At 40.5% G+C, this 22,841-nt stretch overlaps 1 protein-coding gene across 2 annotated transcripts; it reads right to left on the bottom strand.

The window, feature by feature from the left end:
* Positions 1-18: 18 nt before the first annotated feature.
* Positions 19-22,789, bottom strand: LOC143112551 (neutral alpha-glucosidase AB-like). Of its 2 annotated transcripts, XM_076274830.1 has the most exons (25): positions 22,693-22,789; positions 22,197-22,298; positions 19,156-19,264; positions 18,941-19,068; positions 17,341-17,520; positions 16,424-16,489; positions 13,824-13,875; positions 12,091-12,181; positions 11,856-11,952; positions 11,489-11,669; positions 11,179-11,299; positions 10,835-11,070; positions 10,571-10,697; positions 10,381-10,460; positions 5,318-5,458; positions 4,557-4,653; positions 4,239-4,340; positions 3,452-3,695; positions 2,835-2,899; positions 2,666-2,742; positions 2,473-2,547; positions 2,047-2,160; positions 1,691-1,800; positions 1,469-1,569; positions 19-1,331 (listed from the first exon to the last, which is right to left on the bottom strand). In XM_076274830.1, the coding sequence occupies exons 1-25, from the start codon at positions 22,719-22,721 to the stop codon at positions 1,222-1,224; spliced, it is 2,835 nt and encodes a 944-aa protein (XP_076130945.1). In that variant the 5' UTR covers positions 22,722-22,789; the 3' UTR covers positions 19-1,221. The 2 variants fall into 2 exon arrangements, with proteins under 2 accessions (XP_076130945.1, XP_076130946.1); XM_076274831.1 differs by lacking the exon at positions 16,424-16,489.
* Positions 22,790-22,841: the final 52 nt, after the last annotated feature.

The raw sequence follows: 22,841 nt of genomic DNA, 5'->3' as shown, positions 1-22,841 counted from the left end.
GAAGTCGCCAAACGCATATGAATCTGTTTGTTTTATTATTTTTATCACCCAGTTCATTTGTTGAAGGGTAGTGCTGACAATAACATCCTACCACCCATAGACCCCACCCCTGTTCTATAGTCCAATTTTAAGCACATTCTTATAATGACATATTTAATACTGTATAAGTTATTCAAAACCTACAAATACTATACTTAACTGCATTTCTTGTGACAGTTTTACGCAGTAAAAGACTTCATATTTGTCCGGCTCACCATTCAATTTTGGTGGTATTTATGTAAAGGGTAAATCAACTGCTTGAGGTAACATCATATGAGCCCTTAAACAAGAAATGAGGTGACATGTTGAACATATAGGAAAGAATGTGCCTCGATTGTGAAGAGTGAGGCCATTATGGTAAAAATATTTTATATTTTAAAATGTCACCCTCATCCTTCATTTGGTCAATTTCACTGCAGGCATCTTCTACATGAGTAGTGGAATGTACACTGCACCTTGTCATCACTGATGTAACTTGATTTCTTGATTTAAAAACTGCCAGTTTATTTATTGAATTTATTTAATTATTACTAAACATTAAATGTCATAATACTTTAGTTTTAGTCACTTAATAGCAAATGTAAACACTTGCCATAAATTCAAGTAAATGAAAATTATACTAAGAACAACAAACAACAAGAACAACAATCCCCAAATCCAACCATTCCATTGGACACAGCAGTTTGTAAGTGCAACCTCTTTTCACATACCTGAATGTCTGAGTGAATTTTATTCATGTGATTCTTTTTTTTCCAAAGGTATGACAACATAATCAAAACAAATAACACTAAGAAAGACATTGTCAAAATCATTTTCAAAGAACTGTTCCAACTTAGATCAAATGGTCCTAAGAAATAGTCTAAAAATGCGGCCCTAGCAAGCTGAAGTCTCAGTGCCTGGTCTCAGGTGGCAGAAGAGGAACAAACGTCTAAAAGGTTAATCCCATCCCCTATGTCTACGTATTTTTTCCTGAATGGACACCTAACTCCAAACTTCCACCCTGTAAAACTGAGTGCCTTTGAATGCATGTGTGTGTCTGAGTGTGTGTGTGTGTGTGTGTGTGTGTGTGTGTGTATGTGTGTGTGTGTGTGTGTAAAACAGCTGTAAGTGCTAACCATTCCCTGCTTTTTACCAGCAGAGGAGGACGTAGGACGTATGCGAGTCCACACTCACAGCCGTGGGCTACCGTAGCTGAATGGTCCAGTCGGCCCCTGCGTTCACACCAGGCTTACGCAGAGAGAGCAGCTCAGTGGCCGGTTCAAACTCAAACTCCAGAGCAGACTCCAAGCCACCTGTGGATAAAAGACAACATCAGCTGAAGCCCCAGACTGGATCATGTCTTTAAATATGTTAAAGAAATCCAGTGCAATAATATTAAAAGCTGACAGATGAGTAAGACGTGTCTGAGTAACTCAGAAACAGCACTAACCAGCAGTCCTGAGAGTAGCAGCATTAGGTTTGGTGACTCCCATGAAGACCACCTTCTCTATCCAAGAGGCTGTGGAGAACTGAGAGTCTGGAGACGGGTTGCTGGAGACAAAAAAAAAAAAAAAAGACTTAAAGCCATCTCTTAGCTTTTATCGTTATTTCATTATTCTATCAGTTTCCGTCTTTTAACAATGAGGTAACAAAGAAAGGAAATCAAACAAACCTCGATGACAATTCGCCTTCAGCAAAGGTCAGACGCCTGTGAATAAACTGCTGCTTTTCGTAATTGAAGGTATGGCCATCGTCAATGTAAAGTTCTCCCTCTGCCGTTCCCTGGAGTAATGCAGAGACATGTTTCACTCAAACTGACCAGTGCTTTGAACAGTCAGTGCTCTGACATGCATTGTACTGCAATGGTTTAAGTTTTACAGGTGTCAACAAGTCACCGATATCGTTGGGAAAAGCTCAAGAAAATGTATGAATAAACCATGGTACAATAATCCCATTTTACTTTCATGTTGTTTGACCCAACTTTTTTCGACCACCTGGAATAAAATACTGTACATATACTCCACATACCTGTGCGTTGACAGCCACATAGAGAGTGTACGGGTCATCTTGCATACACAAGGACGACCTCCGTACACGCTCCTTCCTGCTGATGATGGAGCCGCCTCTCTGAAAGACAGGAATCTGGGGAAAAAAAGATATGGCAGCAAGAAAGCATTTAAGGCCGTTCTTCATTTAGGATACCGGTAAGTGTATTATACTAACAAACAATTGTGCCACAGTACAGCAGTGAGTAAAGTATTTCAATTTAAGAGACAAGGCGTCTCAGAGCATTAGTAACTGTAAAAACTACTAGCTTTAGATTTTCAAGCAACATGTTTTAAATATTTTGTTTATTTTGTTAATGTAAATATTTTTTTTACAAAGCCTCACGTCATTTAATATGTCTATCTTTGCAAACAATCGGATCCAGATAGACATGCAAGCATGACTTACGGAGTTCATGGTGACAGGAATGTAAAGATTTTGGTTTCCCTGGTGCTTCTTGTATGTATGGACATCATACCAAACCTTTTTCAGTGAAAAGAAAGAGTATTCAGCGCTTTAATAATAATAAAAGCATACAAACATCACACATATATACCACAATATATAAAGTGTCTACCGTATATACTGTACATAAACTCACCTCTCCTTCCCCAGGCAAGTGGGCTGTTACTCCACGTGATCCTTCATCAGTGACTGGATGAACAAGCAGGTCTTTACCTGATAAAGAAAGAATAGCATTAGGAAGAATGCTAATCTCAGCTTGGGACCAACATTTTTAGACATAATTTCAATAGTGAGGCTATCTTTACCCAGCAGGAACTCATCCTCAATAGCAAACGTAGCAGCATTTTCAGGGTACTCAACCCACAGAGGTCTGAGAGAAGGCACAATCGAGGAAACAATGAATACACAATAGAACTGTTAGCTAAAAAACATAAAACAAAAAATACATCTATTTGTCTTAATTAATAGTTGGTGAATACTCTTGCGCAAGAATAGATGAGCAGCCATATGTTTTCACTACATGTTTTACTTTGCATCTCCATGTATGTGACAAAAAAAAAACTCGAACATTTGAAGACTTTGGGTCCAAAACACTTTATCTCCATTTTTGTAAACATTAATAAGTAATTTATTCAATTGTGTATTTCAGGTAATATCAATAAAATTGCAGTTGTGTTGTTTTGATTAAGTAACGATAAATGTAGTAACAATAACACAATTACAGTTAGACTAAAATTACTTGTAAAACAAAATGTTAAAAAAAATATTTATGAAAATTCATTAAAATGGAAGATATAGCATTTTGGAACCAAACTCTTCATTTTGAAAACTTAAACTCCTTGGGGCATTACATGACTGCCTCCTCACCAACTGGTGCAAAAAGGATGCAGAGATATGGTCAAGCACTCCTAGAGGTCCTCACCTCATGACGGGCTGGCCGGTGCGGTGGGCGTGGTAGAAGAGCTGGTACCAGTAGGGCAGCAGGGTGTAGCGCTGCCGCACCGCCTCGCGGATCAGCGCCGTGTTCTCCGGGCCGAAGAGCCAGGGCTCGCGCCGCGGCGTGTCCAGGTGAGCGTGAGCCCGGAAGAAGGGCTGATAAGCGCCCGCCTGGTACCAGCGCACCAGCAGCTCCGGGTTGGGAGACTTGAAGAAGCCGCCAACATCAGCTGGATAAAGGAACGGAGAGCAAGCACGCCGGGGTAAGAGAGGACAGTGACGGTTAAAATGATGAAATGGCACATAAACGCCATCCTCCACGCTACCTCTCCATATTCTTGCATTTGCATGTTAACAGAGATTAAAAAAAACTTGACACCAAACATCTAGAAAACAAAGTGGACTCTGGCACAGACGTTGAATACTACTGTATCTTTATCAAGACGTTCAATACTACTGTAGCTTCATCAAGACACTATATGAAAACGCAGTAGTGTCAAACTGTCAGTCTGTTTGCACAATTAAAGTCTGCAAATATATCAGTGTGCTCAAGTCCAGTCTACTTCATTTTCTACTAGTCTGATGACCTTGAACTGAGAAGCCAACGTGAACATACAGGAAAGAGTGACTCAGCTACTTTTTGCTGGAAGACACCCAAAACCCTGTTTGTTCTTCAATGATGTAAAAACAAGCCTGTGACAGGAGGCCTGAGATAGTCTTTGAGGACGGTGCTACGTTTCCTATACGTCTATGTAAGCCCCAGGCCCACTCACCTCCACAGAATGAGATGCCCACCAGGCCCAGGCTGAGACACATGGGAATGGACATCTTCAGGTGGCCCCACTCGGCCGCGTTATCCCCTGTCCACACCGCACCTGAGACGAGCAGCAGTGTCGTCAGCGTCACATTCACTCTCAGCGAATATTATGAATGCAAATAGTTAGATGAACACTTGTGGTATGTGTGTGATATTATATGCACCAGATCTTGGAGAACTTTACATTAAAAAGGTTTGAAAAAAAAAAAACCCGTAAGGTTCTCCATTTTGGGGATGGAAAGAAGGGCAGAGATTCACTGGAGGCAGGACGCACCATAACGTTGGGATCCGGCGAAGAAAGCTCTGGTCAGGACAAAAGGCCTCTCCACTCCGCCGGACCTCTGGATAAGACCCTGGGCAGTGGCCATTTGCTGTGTGAAGAGAGAAGAAAAGTGTTGATGTAAGAGGAACAATGGAAAGTCCAATCCCTTCAGCTCACCACAGGGAACCTGTCACTTCTCCTTGGGCATTTGTATGCGTTCTATTTAACATGTATGCATTTGTTTTACCACTAGCCACTTTAGTTTTTGTAATTCATACTTAGTGCAAAGTACATAGTTCTCTTTTGTCTTAGTTTGTGCAAAGTAATTAGTTCTAACTTCTTTGCACTTCCCACTAGTTTAATTACCATTTATATTTAAAGCAACACAATTGAAGTAAATATTATCACCTTAAAATAACAGCTTCAAACTGATTTCGATGCTACACTTACTTACACGGACTTACAATACTGAGGATGAGGACACTGCTGATGTGTGCCCAGTACATCTGGTATGGCACTATGGAACACTGCTGTCATGGACAGGTGCACGACTATTTTCATCGGTTACAGACAAATTCTGTGCCCGGGTTGGGAGACAACTTCCAGCCCCTAACGGGTACGCTGGAAGTTGACGACAAGGGGAATTCCTACAAAGTGTGACTTTAATATTATTATTTAACTCTGTAAAGCACAGGTGAATGATGTCGCATCATCATCAAGTACATATACACAATAAAATTCTGAAACTTGAAATTGGTCACTGCGTCCCTCACCACGTAGAAGCCGTACAGGTTGTGGACATCCCTGTGCTCCCACGTCCCGTGCAGCGCATCCTTGTGCATAGTGACCTCAGGACCGTTGAACACGGAAGGCTCGTTCATGTCATTCCATGTGTAGAGGTTTTCCATGGAGCCCTGTGCACGAGATGGAAGTGGAGAAATGGTTGACTGATCTAACAAATCTCTTTTAGTACACAGAGCTGAGAAAGTGGATTAGAACATTATGTCCAATATTCCAATATTTGGTTTAATGTTCTGCATTTCTTATTAGTGGGTCACTTTGATACTAAAAGTATGATTCTATGTAATGACTGTATGACATCTGTACTGTCCCTGTGTATATCTGTGTGTGACTGTGTTTAGAGATAAGCAGGAATATTATGACTTTGCAGTGTTTCACTGTTCTGCATGGCTGCGTCAGTAGCTATCTGCTCCGGATTGCCAGGCTGCCACTAATCAGGGTCTGATTCAGTGTAGTCCACGTGAGATGGGATGACCAACGCCATCTCCCGTCAGCCTGGAAGGATACTTAAACCCTAACTATTTCCTTGTCTAGTTAGAGCAGCTGATAGATCTTTAGGTGAAGTCATGCTGTCTCTCCCTTGATGCGCATCATTGTAAATAAACTCTGTTCCTGATTTTTCATACTATTGGTCTGACTGGGTCTCTATTAAATCTATGGTATCAAAATTACCATCAGTTTATGGAGGTTCTACCGAGATTGATCAGGATTATATTGATCTATTGAATTAAGGATTGTTCTTTTAACCAAACTTACTGTGTGTGATCCCTCAGCCCGCTGGAAAGACGCGCTCTCGGTGAGTAGTACGTTTTGTTACTTTAAAGTGCTATTATGACTGCCATTTGGGCAAAGGGGTATTGCGTTGAGTAGAGCTCCTGTCTTAAAAATAGACAGTTTGGGTGGTAGTCTGTTGTAGCAGCTATCGGCCCGCAAAAAGAAGGAACAAATTGTGTGCGCACACAGGTTGGGCTTACGTCAACGAATCTCCGGAGAGTTACAGATGATTTGAGTACGGGTCTGGGTGAGAGATCACAATCACTGGGTTTGCTAAATTGGAAAATCTGTCAAATTTTGAGACCAGTCACTTTACGGTAACCAATCAGGAACATGAGTTTATGTCTCAACATGTACATCTATGTATGTTTCTGACCTACGGGTTATGTGTAAGTGTGCTTTGCAATTGTCTGCTACTCTCTGATACTAACATGTCTGAGTGTCAACCTGTCTCTGCTTGAACTATTATTTGGCATAGTTTGTTCGGAGCTGCAAAGTTATTTGAATCTAAGAAAACTTCCGCCTCATCTGCGTTGTTAAGGGAAAGTTAACTTACTTGGCAACTATAGGCTACATGTTATGTGTTGCAACTAAAGACTGAGTTCGTTTTGTCTTTGTCTTCCCTCCTGTCAAGTCGACATGAGGCCTGAGTGAGAGTGTGTGTGTGTTGGTCAGCTGATATGCATGAAGGTTACAGATCTGTTACAGACTGTCAGACAATTTGAAGGTATTGCTTGTCAGAGGGGTCTTACATTATTTTGAAAAATTACATTTTGATGTTGATAGCATACCATATTAACTCAGTCAAGAGTGACAACATGTTTTGTTTTGGTTTGTGTTTGGTCAACATGCCTTAATTATTTTATTTTGTTTGAATAATTTCTACTGTCCTAAGTGTTTTGTTTTTTCCTTTGGAACAAAATGGAGGGGGTGATCTTTCAGTCCTGGTTCTGGGGATGGGCCTCTGGAAACACCCGTAAGGGAGCTGAACACGCAGCAACGAGTAAACCAGAGACTTACAAGCAGACCAGGGCTGTTAGGTTGCTACAGCCCATCCTATCCTTTTTTCCCCCTGGTGATTCAGGCCCTAGCCCTAGAATAAGATATACTCAGAGAAGCCTGAGATTCTAATATATGAGAGATCTGCTCACAACAACAAGTAAGGTAACAAACCACCAACATTTGATTAAGTGACTGAGTAGTCACGCTTGAGTTGTATGACTATGGGTGTGGTTACACTTGACTTATGTAGCCACTTAAGTATACTGTATAAGGACTCTTAGAATGTAAAGCTCTTTGTTTCAACCAGCTATGGTTGTACTATCCTCACTCTTTGCAAAGATTCAATATAATTGGATGATTTTGATCACTGGCTCCTGTCTCATCTTCTTGATTCCGAATTGATTTACCTAACAGAATTGCGAGAGGTCCCAGGATTCCAACATCTGGGCTCAGAACGAGCTTTCTGAAAAACCGTACACGGTGAGGTCTGGGACCTTGGATTTGGAATCCTGAAAGCCCTTAGTTGAGACAGCAAGGCGAGATGGCTGATCTTCTGACCCCCGGTGACGGGATCCTACTGAAAGGGAATTCTCCTGAGACGTCGGAGCGAGAACCAGTGATCAAGCAAAAAGGCGAACGTTCGGTGAGTAAAATAAAATAAAAATTAAAAAAATCTCCTTCAAAGAGAGTCGAGGCCATTTTTGTAGTAGTAGTCTTTGGATGAAAAGAAAACCAGATCGAGCAGGCTCAGGGTTGATTCATCCTAAATAGAAAAACTACTAGGAGGGCTATTTTGTAGTAGTAGTCTTTGGATAAAAAGAAAACCAGATCGAGCAGGCTCAGGGTTGATTCATCCTAAATAGAAAAACTACTAGGAAGGCTATTTGGTAGCAGTAGTGCTCATTGGTGAGGGAAATAACAGTTTTGCATGCTATTTGTGATGATCTAAAGTGTATATTTACACGGTTAGCCTCACATTACTTTGATTTAATCAATGACTAAAATGTCATAGGGTCACAACCTCCTACATCATCCTCCAGTGTTTTATATACATTTTGATATCTGATATCTCCGCCTAGGAATATCTGTTGTTGTAACTAAATTTAGTGAAGCTTTGCAGGGAAAATGAAATGCTGTGTGCTGTGCTATAAAGAGTGTTGAATGCCTGGACCAAAGCATCAAGGCCATTCTTGCTCTCTCCAATCCACTACAAGTCACAGGAGCACATATGCGAGATGATGGGTATGTTAATTATATCAGATTACATATTCCAGTTTTGGTTTACATTTTCCAGTTATAAATTTAATGAAGGCCCCATAGAAAGTATGACCATTTTGCTTAAATACAGGCTAATTGTTCCCCCAAGCTCCCTGCTCCCCATGCTAATAGAACCTGACCCAAGTTATCCTGTTCCACGTGTAGGCCGCAAATACTGGAAGCCATGCGGACGCTATGTTCCTGCTTCAAGGTAGACACAGATGTGTTTTGACTGTTGATTGGCTAGGTGTGTAGGCCTTGAGCCCTGCCAGGTCCTGCTTTGAGTGATGCCACCATACACTATGGTGAGCGACTGGCTGTATGGGTGACAGTGGAAGACATACAGGTTCTGAGGGCAGAGAAGGTTCTGGATAAATGAGGAGCACAAGTGGCAGAACTTGTAGCTTGGACATATGTATTAAGCATTGCTCCACAATATCGTGCTTCTGGCAGTGACAACACTGACAAGAGTTGAAGCATATCAGTTAAATTCATATTTAAGGGCCAGTTTAGCAAAGTTGTAATCTTACCAACAGCAGTGAATTTATTAAATTGTTGATGCTATGACGCACTTAGCTCACGGACACAGTGTTATACGCGACAACATTTTAGCTAAGGGAATAATCTTGCAGCCTTGCTGCAGATCATAAGGGGGAGTCTGATTAAGAGTAGTCTGATAACATAGACAGCTAGCTCTTGCAGTGTATAAAGTTATGATTAAAGATAGCTTTTTCTTTCATGGAGGATGAGAGGTTGTTGATGTTCACTTCACTACACTGAACTAATTTCGAACTAATAGGTTCATATGTTTATTAACAACACACCCACTGCAGTTGTTATATTGGTATTATTTTTTTTCTTCTCATCATTGACATGGAAAAGGTTTTACAACGTTTTTGCAGCTATGCAAACCAGTATCAAGATGATAATGTGGTATGATGACATACATACTAGACCATATCGTTTACAATTATTTTGGATACAGCAATACATAAAAATAAAAATAAAATAATAAAATAAAATAAAACACACCTTTCATTTGTTTCAGACGTTCAGAATACAGTATGTTCAGAATAAAGTGCTAACCAAATTCTTTAAAACATTCCTTTAGGCCTGCTTTAAACAATGTGGAAAAAGGTTAAGATAACTTAGCTTTGCTGTATGATAAACAATTCTTGATATGAGGCACACAAGAAAAAAAGAGTATCCATGAAGATCATGATCATGTGAATTTATATTTCATTGCTAATTACTAATTTGGTGACTGATCATAGCAGTATTGCAATTGAAATCTTTTAATAATGTTGGGCCCAGATATGTATATCTATGTGTTTTGTTTCAGGTGCAATCAGTGATCAAAGGGGGGAGCCTTACAGACTCTACTTTTTCCTTTTTCTTTTGTCTATTGTTTTTCCCCCGCCCTTAAACTGTTTGGTTAATGTTTTTATCACTGGTACTCTGTGGTATGTAAAGTTACTTGATGCGCATCATTGTAAATAAACTCTGTTCCTGATTTTTCATACTATTGGTCTGACTGGGTCTCTTAAATCTATGGTATCAAAATTACCATCAGAGCAAAACTCAAGGCATAGTCATTGACTGTACATTGTCTCCAAACATATTAGTAATTTACACACAAATACAAATATAACAAATAATACAAATGATGTCCATCTTTAAATGAGTGTTTTAACTCTCGTGTTGTCTTGGGGTCAAAATTGACCCGCCACTATGTTTAACAGCATAGAAACTCCCCCTAAGTGATCTGTTTTAGCTTAAACATTAAAAACAGTCAAAGATTGCTTTTGTTCATGTTTCAATAAAAGCTGTACACAACTTAGAGATTGAGTTTAAAAGTCAATTAAACAGCTTCATTTCAGGGGTTTAGTGAAGACGGGTCATTTTTGACCCAAGGACAAGGGCAGTATACGGAATATGAAGACAACACGAGGGTTAATATTACTGGTGAGCTGATTGGCTGGGAGCAGGGGAAACTCATTACCTCATACTGGTCATAAGCAAACATACTAGCCCACCAGGCTCTCATTTCAGGTTTGGTGAAGTCTGGGTAGCCGGCATTCCCTGCAAATGGATAAGAGGGGTTATAGACTTTGCGTCAATGGGTGATACAGTAACATCTTAAAGAAACAACACATGCTATAGCTTGATGACTATCAGACAAGGAAGTTTACCTGGCCAGCACCATCCCTCATAGTCACCACCATCTTTATTTTTAATGTAAAAACCCTTTGAACTGATCTCTTTGTGGATCTTGTAACCGCTGTCCACTTTGATGTGAGGGTCCACAATGGTGACCATCTGTAAATGAGAGCAAGTTAATAAGCAAACCAAAACATGACCAAAATAAACATTACTGTAAAAAACTGTCCTTATGAGTGTCTGTGTGTCTGTGTGTCTGAGTGTCTGAGTGTCTGAGTGTGGCCAGGCATGTATACTTTTCTCTTTTTGTCCTTCAGGTTCTGAAGCATTTCACGAGGCTGAGAGAACTTAAGTGGGTCCCAGGTGAAGTAGCGCTTGCCGTCTGTGTGTTCAATGTCCAGCCAAATGAAGTCGTACGGAATGTCGTGCTCGTCAAAGCCATCGTCCACGGCCTTCACATCCTCCTGGTCATTGTAGTTCCACCGGCACTGATGGTAAGCCAAAGCAGCGAGTGGGGGGAAAGACTGAGTACCTGCGGACAAAGTCTCCATTTCAGGGGGGGGGGGGGCACTCTAACATGACAGAAGAAAGACATACAACTCGTTGATGTGATCTGCGTTGTTCTGTGGTTGATTGCTACCTGTGAGGGAGGCGTACTGGGAGAACACGTCAGTGGGCCGGGGTCCAAGCATAACAAAGACGTCAATGATGCCGCTCTCAGAGATCCAACGCACATCTGTCTGTGACTTCTCACTGCCACCCTACACACCAAGAGAGAAACAAGGGGATGCCAAACAAAAACATGAGGTTTTCTTTAGCGTAATTATCCAGATGTTGAAATTAATAATGATTTTTATATTACATTAATAATGGTAACAATAAAACATGGTGACAATAAAACCACCAATGAGTGCACTTAAGAGTCTGTTCAGTGTGTGCAAAATGGCTACCTGTACGGACGCACTGGAGCTGATGTCCACCCAGGTCTCGGCGGCGTTGAGCCAGAAGACGCCCATGGTCCTGTCTGTGGTGTGCGAGAGGAGCACGGGTACGGCGCCATACAGAGCCATTGGGTTGTGGAGCTCGTACTGGAACACGTCCAGATTGTACAGCCGGTACGGGTCCCCTCCTCTGCACAGAAAAGAGCACTTATGGATTACACTGGTCTTAAGGAAGGATGTCAAATAGAGCAGTGGAGCCCATCCACAACTGGTAAAACTACTACTACTACTGTCATTTGACAGGTTATATCTTTTTTAATGAGAAGAAAAACCCGGACATTTAGATGGAAGGGTGTTATGAAGAAAATATACGCACTCTGTTGATTTAAGTTTGAGGGTGTCTGCATGTTCTGGAATGCCATAGACATGTTCAACTCCGGGAAAAGAGAAGTCTAAACTGATTGAGGTTGGGCCTGGAGAATAAGAGGAGCATACACAAAATGGCTTTTAGAGAAGTCACAGTTAAAGTGAAATAAGCTGAACCGGCAAACGAAAACCGTGAGGTCAAGAGACAACCTCTATAGATAGGACAAAGTCAGGCATTAGTGTACCATTGGGCTTGCTGTCACTGTGAGATTTGAAGGTCTCTTCCCACATGCCTGGCTGATCTTCCTCCTCCTTCACCTCCTCCTCACCCTCGTCCTGGACACAGATTGGAGGGCAAAGGCCGTGAATGGCAGAAGGAACATTTCCCAGAAATCCTAAATACCTGCAACCTAAGTAACATAATATAAACTACTGTTTTGTTTTTTTTAATCATACATAACACATACATACCAGTGTTTCCCCTAGAAATTTTTCCAGCAGCGGTGCTGTTGATCGTAGGAAGCGATCCCCCCCCCAAAAAAAAATATATATATAAAAAAAAAAAAAATGACTCCTTAAATAGTGACTTCTGGTGGATTTTATGAAAGAAATGGACAGATTGAGTTACAAATTATGACATAACCATCAACACAAGGTTGATTATTGCAGTACTTGAACGGGATTATTCATGTTTTTCTTTCACCTTTTTCATTTACATTATTAGTAATTAGCCACTGTACAACTGTACACTGTAGGCCACTGTACAAACTATTACTATTTAGAATATACAGTGCTGTGCATAAGTTAAGACATTTATTTATATAATAACATTTATTTATTTACGATACATGATACATAAAAAAATAATTGATCTCCTATTTTTTTTTTTTATTAAGACAAAAGGCAAAATATGTTTTTTATTCCTCCCTTTAGTCAATTTCAGCATGGGTGTCTTAACTTTTGCACAGCACTGTATAAACTATATAAACTTCTCTTTCATGTCATTACACTGTATTGGTGCTGTGCAAGTCGAATTGAGTGCCTGTCACTTTAATGCCGTGACGGCTTGCTTGATTCTCACGGTTTTAAGCTAACTTAGTAGCGTTGTTGTGCATGGTGCATAAGAATATGTGGATGAAATTAATTATGTTTCCCATGTCATTTGGTAAAATAAATGCTCAAAAACTCGAAGAAAATCTATCTTGGATTATAGTAGATAAGTGTCTTGTATCATATCTATAATTTTGGTGAGCTCTACAGGAATTACAAACTATCTCAGATGTAAATGGTTGCGTATCCTATTACTCAAATTCAATTAAACCCACCAATAGGCTAGCTAGACCTTAGTTTCACAGCCTAGGTATGTTTGCAACACGGCTTGAAAGCATTGCCTGAATCACAAACAAAAACGAAACAATGCGTGGAATTTATCTGGGAATAGGCTGCTACCGAAGGTAGGGGCGAGCTATCTCGCTGGCGTGTTTAATTTGGTTCCTTGGTTAACATAATGTAGGCTACATTTTTTTTGCACAAAATTGCGTCTGCTAATAAACTTAAACATAAACACAAACAAGCGTGATCTCCTGTGGAATCCTGACTGCGCCTTCAACGTTAGCCTACTATTATTTGTTGACATGAAACCTGAACGAACGGCAGCTGTTCCTGAAGTTCACTTGCGTCTATTTTTTTTTTTTAATTAGGCAACTTTTTTTGCAGTGGCGCTTGATTTCCAGGAGCGGCGCTGCGCCGCTGATGAATACATTGTAGGGGAAACACTGCATTCAATACAATGCTTGAATACTCTACTACTAACTACTATGATTCTCATTACTGGCTCAATAATTACAACTGCCTATCCAATAATAATGTTTTCATTTCAGTAAGACTATGCAACTATTACAGGGATCTTAAAACCAATTTGTTCAGAAAGATTCTAAAAAGTAGAAGTAGTAGTGAGAGGACAAGTGCAAATAAATACCTTGTCAGCCACATTCTGTTCCACATCCTGTTCAGTGTCTGTCTCACTTTTACTGAGCAGGCGAAGCACACACATAAACAATGAATCAGTGAGGATGTGAACTTTATGAATCAACACAACAGGACGGGAACAGTCAGGGCCATAATCATGAGAGCTGTCATCATGCAGGCGAGGTGCTACGTTACATACATACTACATGAATTTAAGACAGGTTTTTATTGTATCAGTCATAAAACACATTGATGACGTGACGTAAGAGTCATAGCAAAGCCAATGACAGATTCATGAATATGACCCTGAACCCCTCTATCAGCACAATAGACAACATCTCCAATCACAGAGTTGATATTTTTAAGAGGTAACTATTATCATCAGTGTGATAAATTACAGCATGCTTCTGTGCAGATATACCAGACCACCTTCAATTAAATTTAGGAGCAGTCTGAGGTGTTCAATTACATGTTATCAGTCACATAGAAAAATCAACTTGTCAACTTGCTGAAGAAGTCTACAATCACAAGTGTGCTACACTATTGGGCGAGTCCATGATAACCTACAGTATATACTATTTTAGTGAAAGAAAATGGGACATTAAAATGAACAAAATATTAAGTATGGAAAACAAGGGATCCTACATGTGGTAGTCTAGAAAAGAAAGAGTGAAGTCAGTGTTTACTGAATGCCACCATATGGGTTTGCATGCTATCATACCTAGTAAACAGAAATGAACGTAAGTTTTCCGCTAAAAGCTACAATTGGTCTCAAATTCACATCAGTTGTTTTCTGTTAAGTTGGGACATGTCCAACACAGCACTAAGGATTTACATTCTCCAAAGCAAAGACTTTTGAAGGAAATTATATTGAATGGCCTGAATGGCAGATTTTGTCTTTATTCCTAGATTTGTCTAACATCTATTATGTTGTACTAGAAATCCAATTTAACATGATGTTAACAAACGATGGTGACGACATCAATGCTTATTAACCACACTCGATCCAAGCGATGTGGTTATTTAGGAAATTCTATATTCCAGAAGGGGGCATAACTGCCTTTGTTTTCAGCCTATGCTTGGCTGAACAAAGCATGGCTGACAACACAGCAATCAGAACTCCTGCCTACGAAAGCGAAATGTAGAGCAGGGCAAGTGATAGGTGTTGTACTGTATATTAAATGTGCTATAAACTCACACCGTCTTGCCTAAAGTTTTTCAAGTTTACGTTTTATCTATATTACCACATTATACCATGGGTCATTCTGTGTCAAATCAGATAAGGTTGTTGCTGCACGGTCAGAATAAAAAAAACGGGGCCAAGAATAATAAAAAAAAACATAGGTATAATGTGACCAAGTGTATTTATGTGTGAATGAAACATGGTATATAATTGGCACTTTATAAACAAAATTACTATAAACTTAACTATTACCATGTTGATTTTCATGTTCTTACTAGCTACCCCACATACAATTTAGTCCTATAAACATTACCAAAGAATACAATCACACCTTGTTTTATCCTTAATATCTTCATGTGCATTTGTTGCAGAGACCTCAATCAAATATTGGCTCAGGCAAAATAATGATTGGTGCCATGTGGATACAAAAAACGACTTCACAATACCCTCAAGGCCCTAGGGCCTTATGTAATACGAATGGGCATGAAGTACAGACTTTTAACAGTCCAATCATACCAAGTCTGTCTTCCACCCTACAAAGTTTGGGCAGGCTAGGAATTATACGTTTAAAGATATTGATGCCCAAACATGGCCTCCAAGATAAGGCATTTCTGAGAGTGTAAAAATGATGGTGGAAAAAATTATGAAACATTGGAATTTAAGATAGTTTACAGTTCTTAGTTTTTGGACCTAAATATTTTGAGCAAAATCTGACATGGTGAAGCAACCACTTTCCTAGATTTTGTCTGATTTTACATGAAATGACCCCTGTGCATATGGAATAGGCTACTGATCCAAGAACCACATTTAGAATAACAAAATGGAATGATGTCATGCATGCACAACACAAAACATGTTTGTAGAAAGGGGAAGGTCTTAACAGCAGACAGGTTAGTGTGATGGGGAGGGATCAACACACTGCTGTGATAAGCACTGCTCATTGGTTATATAACAGGAGAGGGTACTGCAGCACTACCACCAGGGCCAGATTCAATTCCTTCACCATATTGTTTTTTTTTTTTACACTTTGAAACTGCTTTGATCTACAGCACTGCCTTAACATCAGAAGAATCATGTTGTGTTGAAGCTTCAATGGGAAAATAAATAATATAAGGATGTATTGTATCTGCCCCTTAGTGTGGTGAGCAGGAAAAACGTAGCAATATACCACAAACATAATATGGTATCATTTGGCTATATACAACAAATGCTTCAAGTATCTATCGGGTGGTAAGTAAAGTATAGCTATTTTGCTAATTACAATTAATTTATTTATGTATTTATTTTAAAAAAACATATTGAATGCATCAATCATCATAATTGTACAGTAGACGACTTTGATCTAGCTCTTGGAGTATAGAGCCAAATGACCCATCTAGTAAGTTTCTCAACAACAGACACGATCAAGAACTAAACTGAGCAGTTACCTAGAGAACACGTTCTTGATCTTATCCCACATGCTACCGACTGTGCTAGTTATTTTATGAGAGATACTGGAAGGCATGTAAAGACACAGAGAGAGAGGGAGGGAGCGATAGATAGATAGAGATAGATAGAGATAGACAGAGTAGAAAAAGCGGAGGAAAAAGAAGAAACACAGAAATGATCATCATATGGCAATGGTTTTGTGACAACATATGCACTAGATAGCTTACAAAGAAGACAGCAATTTCAAATGTTTTATCTACTTAGTGGATACCATGTGCAAATACGTGAAACAGACACCATGTACTGTGTATTAATCAATATAGAATTGTCACACTAATTGACAGGTGTAAGGCGCCAATCAAACATTTACTGTGCATGTAAACAGAACTCGCATTTCATGCCTATCACATAGAGATGTAAAGTCATCGTAACAACGTTGGATAAGTTCTATGCTTAATTGACCACAATATTTGATACATTTTACCACTTTATTTGCTACATTAGCTTACTTTACACAATGATCTGATACTTGTTTGCTGATCGTTTTCTGCCACTTTGGATGAGGCAAAGCTACTGCACATCCTGCTCCTTACTCAAGGGTATTACGATCAACAGTGAAGAATGCAGGCTTCAATGTAACTATCAGCAGCGATGCTGTCAGCAAATACGTTCTCACTCTAAATCTGCAGGAAGGTTCTGCGAATGGCCATCTAAGGACTAGGGCAAATAAGTCAGATAATCATTAGCCAGAATTTGAAATAATAGACAGTTTTGCAAGCCATCCCAGAACCGAAGAAAACAGTAAGAGGGAGTGAGTGTCACGTTAGTATGCCTATCAGTGTGTGTGTGTGTGTGTGTGTGTGTGTATCATATTACATCATGTGTGTGGACACACTCCAGTGTCTGGCAGACTCACGTGTCCTTGCGCAGGCGGAGGTGTTCAAACACCAGCAGGCCTCGGGAGTTGATGGACAGCAGGACGTTCGGCCCGTCCACAATATCGAGACGGAAGGGACGGGCGCTGATGATGAGCCGCTGGGAGTCCGCCCCGAGGGAGAGGACCATGCCATTTTCATCTCGATTTAGCACCGAGAGACTGCGCATACAGTACACAGGGAAAAATCATTAGGGGAAAACCATTAATGAATCTAATGATTGTGTCAGTAATGAGGGGATGACTAATGAGAAATGCACTGTGCTCTTGTGATAGGCTCTGAGCATGTCTAGCGCATGAGGTGATGTGATGATCAGAATCAGCTGTTAGGTATTGACTGAAGAGCACACGGGGAAAAGGGTCAACTTGCAAAGTACAGATATCTTGCATGACAATGACAACACATAGCCATAAGACACCATGACTGATCACATATCATTTGTGCACTTAAAACACACATTGGACATCTCAGAAAAGATGCTAACATATAATACAATTGAGTAAAACCAGTGAGTATTGTGCTTAGGCTAGACTTTGTTGAAGACTATGCAACATTTAAAGTAACATGATGTAGGAATTCCCCTTTTGTCAATTTTCAACATCCTGGGTACCCATTAAGCTCTAAGAGGGTACCAACTTTCTCTAAAACTGACGAAAAGAGCATACTCAGGCGTTCTGGGCATGTTGCTCTTGGGTGCTCCTTGTTGGTGACACCAAACATAATTTCACTGCATTTCTAACTTGCAGTAACTATATGCATGTGACAATAAACTTCCTTGTATCCTTGTATCAAAATGTGTTTTACACAGTCATTTTCAGGATATAAGAATTACGTTGCACTGCTTTAATGCACCATGTTATACTGTCCACGTATGTGCTAAAGAAATTGCTCAATTGCCCAGTCTGGCTCCTCAAAACATTTTACTAGCTTTGTCACTGCATCTCTGTGAAGGGAGACACATGGAGAAGAAGAAGGAAGAGAAGCAATAACAACGTCAAACTATGAAACAACAAACTGCCGCTGTCAATCCACCCAGCTGCTCATCAGCAAGATCGCCCATGACTTCAGACTGTGCTTCCAGTGCTCTCCAGACTGCCAATAAATCCTCCAGATTAGTCAGTTATGACACAGCTGTGCGCGGTTTCACACAAGTCATCATTTCCCTTAGACATTTTTCAGCCGGTTAAATGCAACCAATTGGACCAATTTAACTTGATTTTTTTTTTTACATTTATTTTCTTTTTTACTTTTTATTATTTGTTTGTTGTCTGTCTTGGTGTCACAGGTACGCTGGCGACTACGCCGCTCCGTCCGGCATCTTTTGTCCTGTGTGTCCATGTCTTGTACAGTATGTGGAGCGCTTTGGGTTGCACTCTGTGCATACAAAAATGTGCTATATATAAATAAAAGTGACTTGACTTGACAATAAGAACTTTGGGGATTACAACACCCATAGCTTGTTTAAGCAGACATGTGTGGTTCCTGACAGAGTAGTTCTGCTATTATTTTCCTATATGACCAATACTGCATGTCATGACATGTACTTGATGATAAAGCAAATGCCGCTATGGCCAAACTCACGGTTCAGTAGGGGGGTCTTTGACAAGAACATCAGGCACCTCATATCGTGGCTTGAGCGGTTTGAGCTCATTAATTTTGACCCGTGTCATGTTCCCCTGCAGTCTGTAGAGCTCCAGCAGTAATCGCACCTAGTCCACAGAGGATTCTGTTAATATCAGCTCATATGAATCTGAATAACTACTGATTTGTGTGGGGAGGGAGGTGAGTTTTCAGACCTTGTTGTTGTCGTTGATCAGCTGCAGTGTAAGGCGTGTATCACTGAGCTCCAACGTCTCCAGCAGGGCCCTATAGGGAGACTGTCCAGGCTTCACATCTTTCTGACGCCTGCAGCAAAACACACAAGATCACTGAATGAAAAACTGCTCATTCTTAAAAGATTCTACTCTAAATAATCACTAATTATACAAATCTGACAATATAAATGGCAGATAACGATACGCAATAATACCGGTAATCTTTTAATGATTTTCTCCGATTCTCATCAGACCACTCCATTAGGCCACAATGTCATCCATTGCAAAACAGTGATTGGATAGACAGATTAAAATCAAGACTACATTTAATTTAATTTAAAGATGCAGTATGTTTCAGTTCTTCTAAAGGTTGTTGTTATTTGAGCCAGTCAATCAATTTACATCTCTCTCTTCTGAGTTCTGGAAGCACCATGTTGTCTTTTGCTTATGGCTTAGTTTGACTATATCCACTATTTTCTGTTTCTCATTTCCAGAGCAAGAAGTTTTTCCAAGCAGGGGATTAGTAAGAAACCTGAGTACGGTATGTTAACTCAGTGTACAAGCTAAGGCTCCTGAAAGGAGCCGGGCGCTGATGATGAGCCTGTGGCTTCAGTAAGTTTAGATACTTAATCTGTTAGTTACTTACTGAATTAATTTATACATGTTTGTTACTATGCCTTGTACTTGGAATACCCTCAGGACTGTGTATTAAGACCTTGAGGTTTTCCTGGACAAACTGAGAGGACAGGCAAAGGGCTGAGATGCAATTCCCTGAATTTGACAGAGAGCATAATATTAAGTTAAAACAGTGGTACTCAAACTTTTTCTGTCATTTGCCATTTTGGAAGAGGGAGATTTCCAAGCTAGGCTGGAAACCAGACTCTTTGACTTCGCAGAGAGTCTGGCCTAGATCCATAGGCAAACGTTTATTTCCGGGTGGGAGGGCACAGTTTGAGGTTTAAAATCATTGGAGTTCCTTTGAACCAATCACTAACAACCGGCGTTTCGTCATACAGAGAAGTTTCTCTGCATCACGCCCATAACAAGCAAGCGTGCATCTTATCAGCAAAGTGTCCCACGTTTTATCTGCGTAACTCTCGCCAAAATGCCTCATATGGTGTTTTGTGAATGTACCCAAGTCAAACTTTCATATAAATGCATAAGTACGTCCAAAGCACCACTTTTAAGCTTGTATGCGTTGTCGTTTTCGGGTGAAATTACCTTTTGAATGGGAATCCTACAGGGCCACTACTTTTTTGATACAATCGCGTCAAAATCGATATTTTTCAAACACTAAGAAGGCGAATGTGTACACGAAAAATGCTCGAGTTCATGTGTAGAGACACTGATGAAGTTTAATGTTATGTCGAGCCTTCTTAGTGTTTGAAAAATAGGGATTTTGACGCGACCATGTAGCCTACTAAACTGAAGTTTGACTCAGGTGCATTCGTATTTCAAGTGACAAAATTAAGGTATGACTAAAGTTTAGCTGACGATATAACATCCTACTCGACTGTGACTTTGTTCGTGACACTCCTGTTAATAGGCTAAACTAGAAAGAGCTAAAATAACTCACACCAACCTTATTTGCGCCTTTTATTCACATTTTCTCAGATTTCATAAGTATAAGCCCTTTTCGCTCCCTACATTGATGTATTCCAAGCGGTCTGCTTCGGGGGCGGGGACATAGTAATTGAAACACCATGCCTGTGTAACGTAATCGCTCTCAGGGACGCCCTCTGTTCGCTGGTTGGATCGGCTGCCCAACTACCGAAGTAAATGAGGGCGAATCAACCTATTCCAGACGGAATACTGTAGGGAAAAGAAATCGAGCGGAAGTACGTAGGCAGGCAGAGGCCAGGCTATTTCCAAGCCCCTCCTGAGTGAGCAAAATGGTAACATTATCGCATTGTGGTTCTGGGCATCTGTTAACCTGACTCTCGCCAGATGAATTTCGTTCCGCTTAGCTCCGCCTAGCTTCACTCACATCCATCTGGGACCTCTTCCATTGAGTGATTTCAGCACGAGATTGTATGGTAGAGCCAATCAGGACGCAGGGCGGGAGTTTCATAGATGTGACATAGCGTAGAAGCGACTGTGAGACTGTTATCAGCGTCACGGGTTGGCTTCGATGCGAGTGGTTGAAGTAGCACGTCAATAGATGACGGACAAATGGCTTATTCAATCATATGCAAGCATTTTTTGATTAGGCCCAGCCTTCTGAAGCAACACTCCAATGGATTGGTCCCAGATGGATGAGTGGTGCTAGGTGGAACGAAATTCATCTGGCGAGAGTCAGGTTAGGCATCTGTGGTGGCCTACTGGTTAGGAAATCCCACTTGTGACCGAAGGGTGGTCGGTTCGATCCCTGACTGGTAGGAAAAATGTGGGTAGAGGGGGTGATTGAACAGCGCTCTCCCACATCCACATCCACAGATGAGGTACCCTTGAGCAAGACACCGAACCCCCAACTGCTCCCCGGGCGCCAGGATTAAGGTTGTCCACTGCTCCTAGCGTGTGTTGTACACTACCCGCGGATGGGTAAAATGCAGAGAACAAATTCCTTGTATATGCAAATACACCTGGACAATAATCCTGATTTAAATGTACATTTTACATTTACATGTAACATTTCCTGTCTTGGTCCCCTGGATCTGATGTTTTATAAAGGCCTGCTTATGACTTATATGCTTGTGTGTGGCTATTTTGTTTTGAATGAATGATCTTCATTGTCAGAAAAGAAAGGTATTAGTAAAGCTGGACACTAAAAGACAAATATCCTATTTGTTCGTGCCCCAAACGTTGAGAGCCACTGTTAAACCGATGGGCAAAGTTCCTGGGTAAAGTTTTTCCGTATCGGCCACATTCGGCAACATTTCCAGCCAGAACGCATGTGATTTCCAAGCAAAATTGCTCAAAAAGTTGCCCCACCAATCAAAACCCTTTGAAACGATCCGGATAGGCGATTAACAAACATAATACTGATTCAAAGTACTATATTTGAGAGTGCAGTCAGGTCTTACTTGCAGAAGGCACTTTGTTCACATGTTTTGAAGTTACTACGATCCACAGCGTCAGAGATGCTAAAAAGGACAGGCAACAGGGTCAATAAGAGCAGTCCCATCCTAGGAAATGGAGAGAAAGAGATTTTCGGTTTAGTTGAAACAGACAATAAAGTGGTCTCACATCAAGTACTTTAACTACAAACTATTTACAAACACATAGTGGTATTTCTGTTTTTAATGGGTATCACGGAACATGCAAGCAAGTATTTGTATTGAAATCGATATGGTTAAGTGCTCACACCGACAAACGTTAACGTTAACTGAACAAGTATTTTTCGATGGCGAAGTAGGCTATGGTTATGAACATCTTCGGTACAATGTATTCGCTCATCGATCGACAATAAATCGGGGTATTCTGTAGAGCACAGCAGTAAAGAGTAAAACACTGTTAAAACACTGAGATACACCGATTCCTTTAGTTAATCCTATTAACTTCGCAGCTCAGTAACGTTACCTGTCAATGGGAGCCGCCATGTTTCTCATCAACAGGGTTGACCTTTACCCCCTCATATGACTGGAAGGCGGGCTCTGCCTTTACTCAGATTATACTTACGTTTATTTCCTACCTAAAACAAATCACCAATATTAATATTACTTAAATAT

Source organism: Alosa pseudoharengus, unplaced genomic scaffold (genome assembly GCF_046254945.1).
Source record: "Alosa pseudoharengus isolate Yale_2024_CS ecotype anadromous, Long Island Sound unplaced genomic scaffold, YU_APseudo_1.1 YU_APseudo_1.1_scf_8, whole genome shotgun sequence".
Classification (NCBI taxonomy): domain Eukaryota; kingdom Metazoa; phylum Chordata; class Actinopteri; order Clupeiformes; family Clupeidae; genus Alosa; species Alosa pseudoharengus.
The sequence above is the reverse complement of the archived record's forward strand: the minus strand, read 5'-3'. Positions and strand labels throughout refer to the sequence as shown.

Bases quoted from the DNA above. Each gene is read 5' to 3' on its own strand.
- LOC143112551 (XM_076274830.1), bottom strand. From the start codon at position 22,721: ATGAGAAACATGGCGGCTCCCATTGACAG. The intron at 13,876-16,423 runs GTAACTGCTCAG...TCGCCTGCTCAG, and splicing joins ATCAAGAACGTGTTCTCTAG to TAAAAGTGAGACAGACACTG. The intron at 11,670-11,855 runs GTGCGTATATTT...TTTTCTGTGCAG, and splicing joins CTCAAACTTAAATCAACAGA to AGGAGGGGACCCGTACCGGC.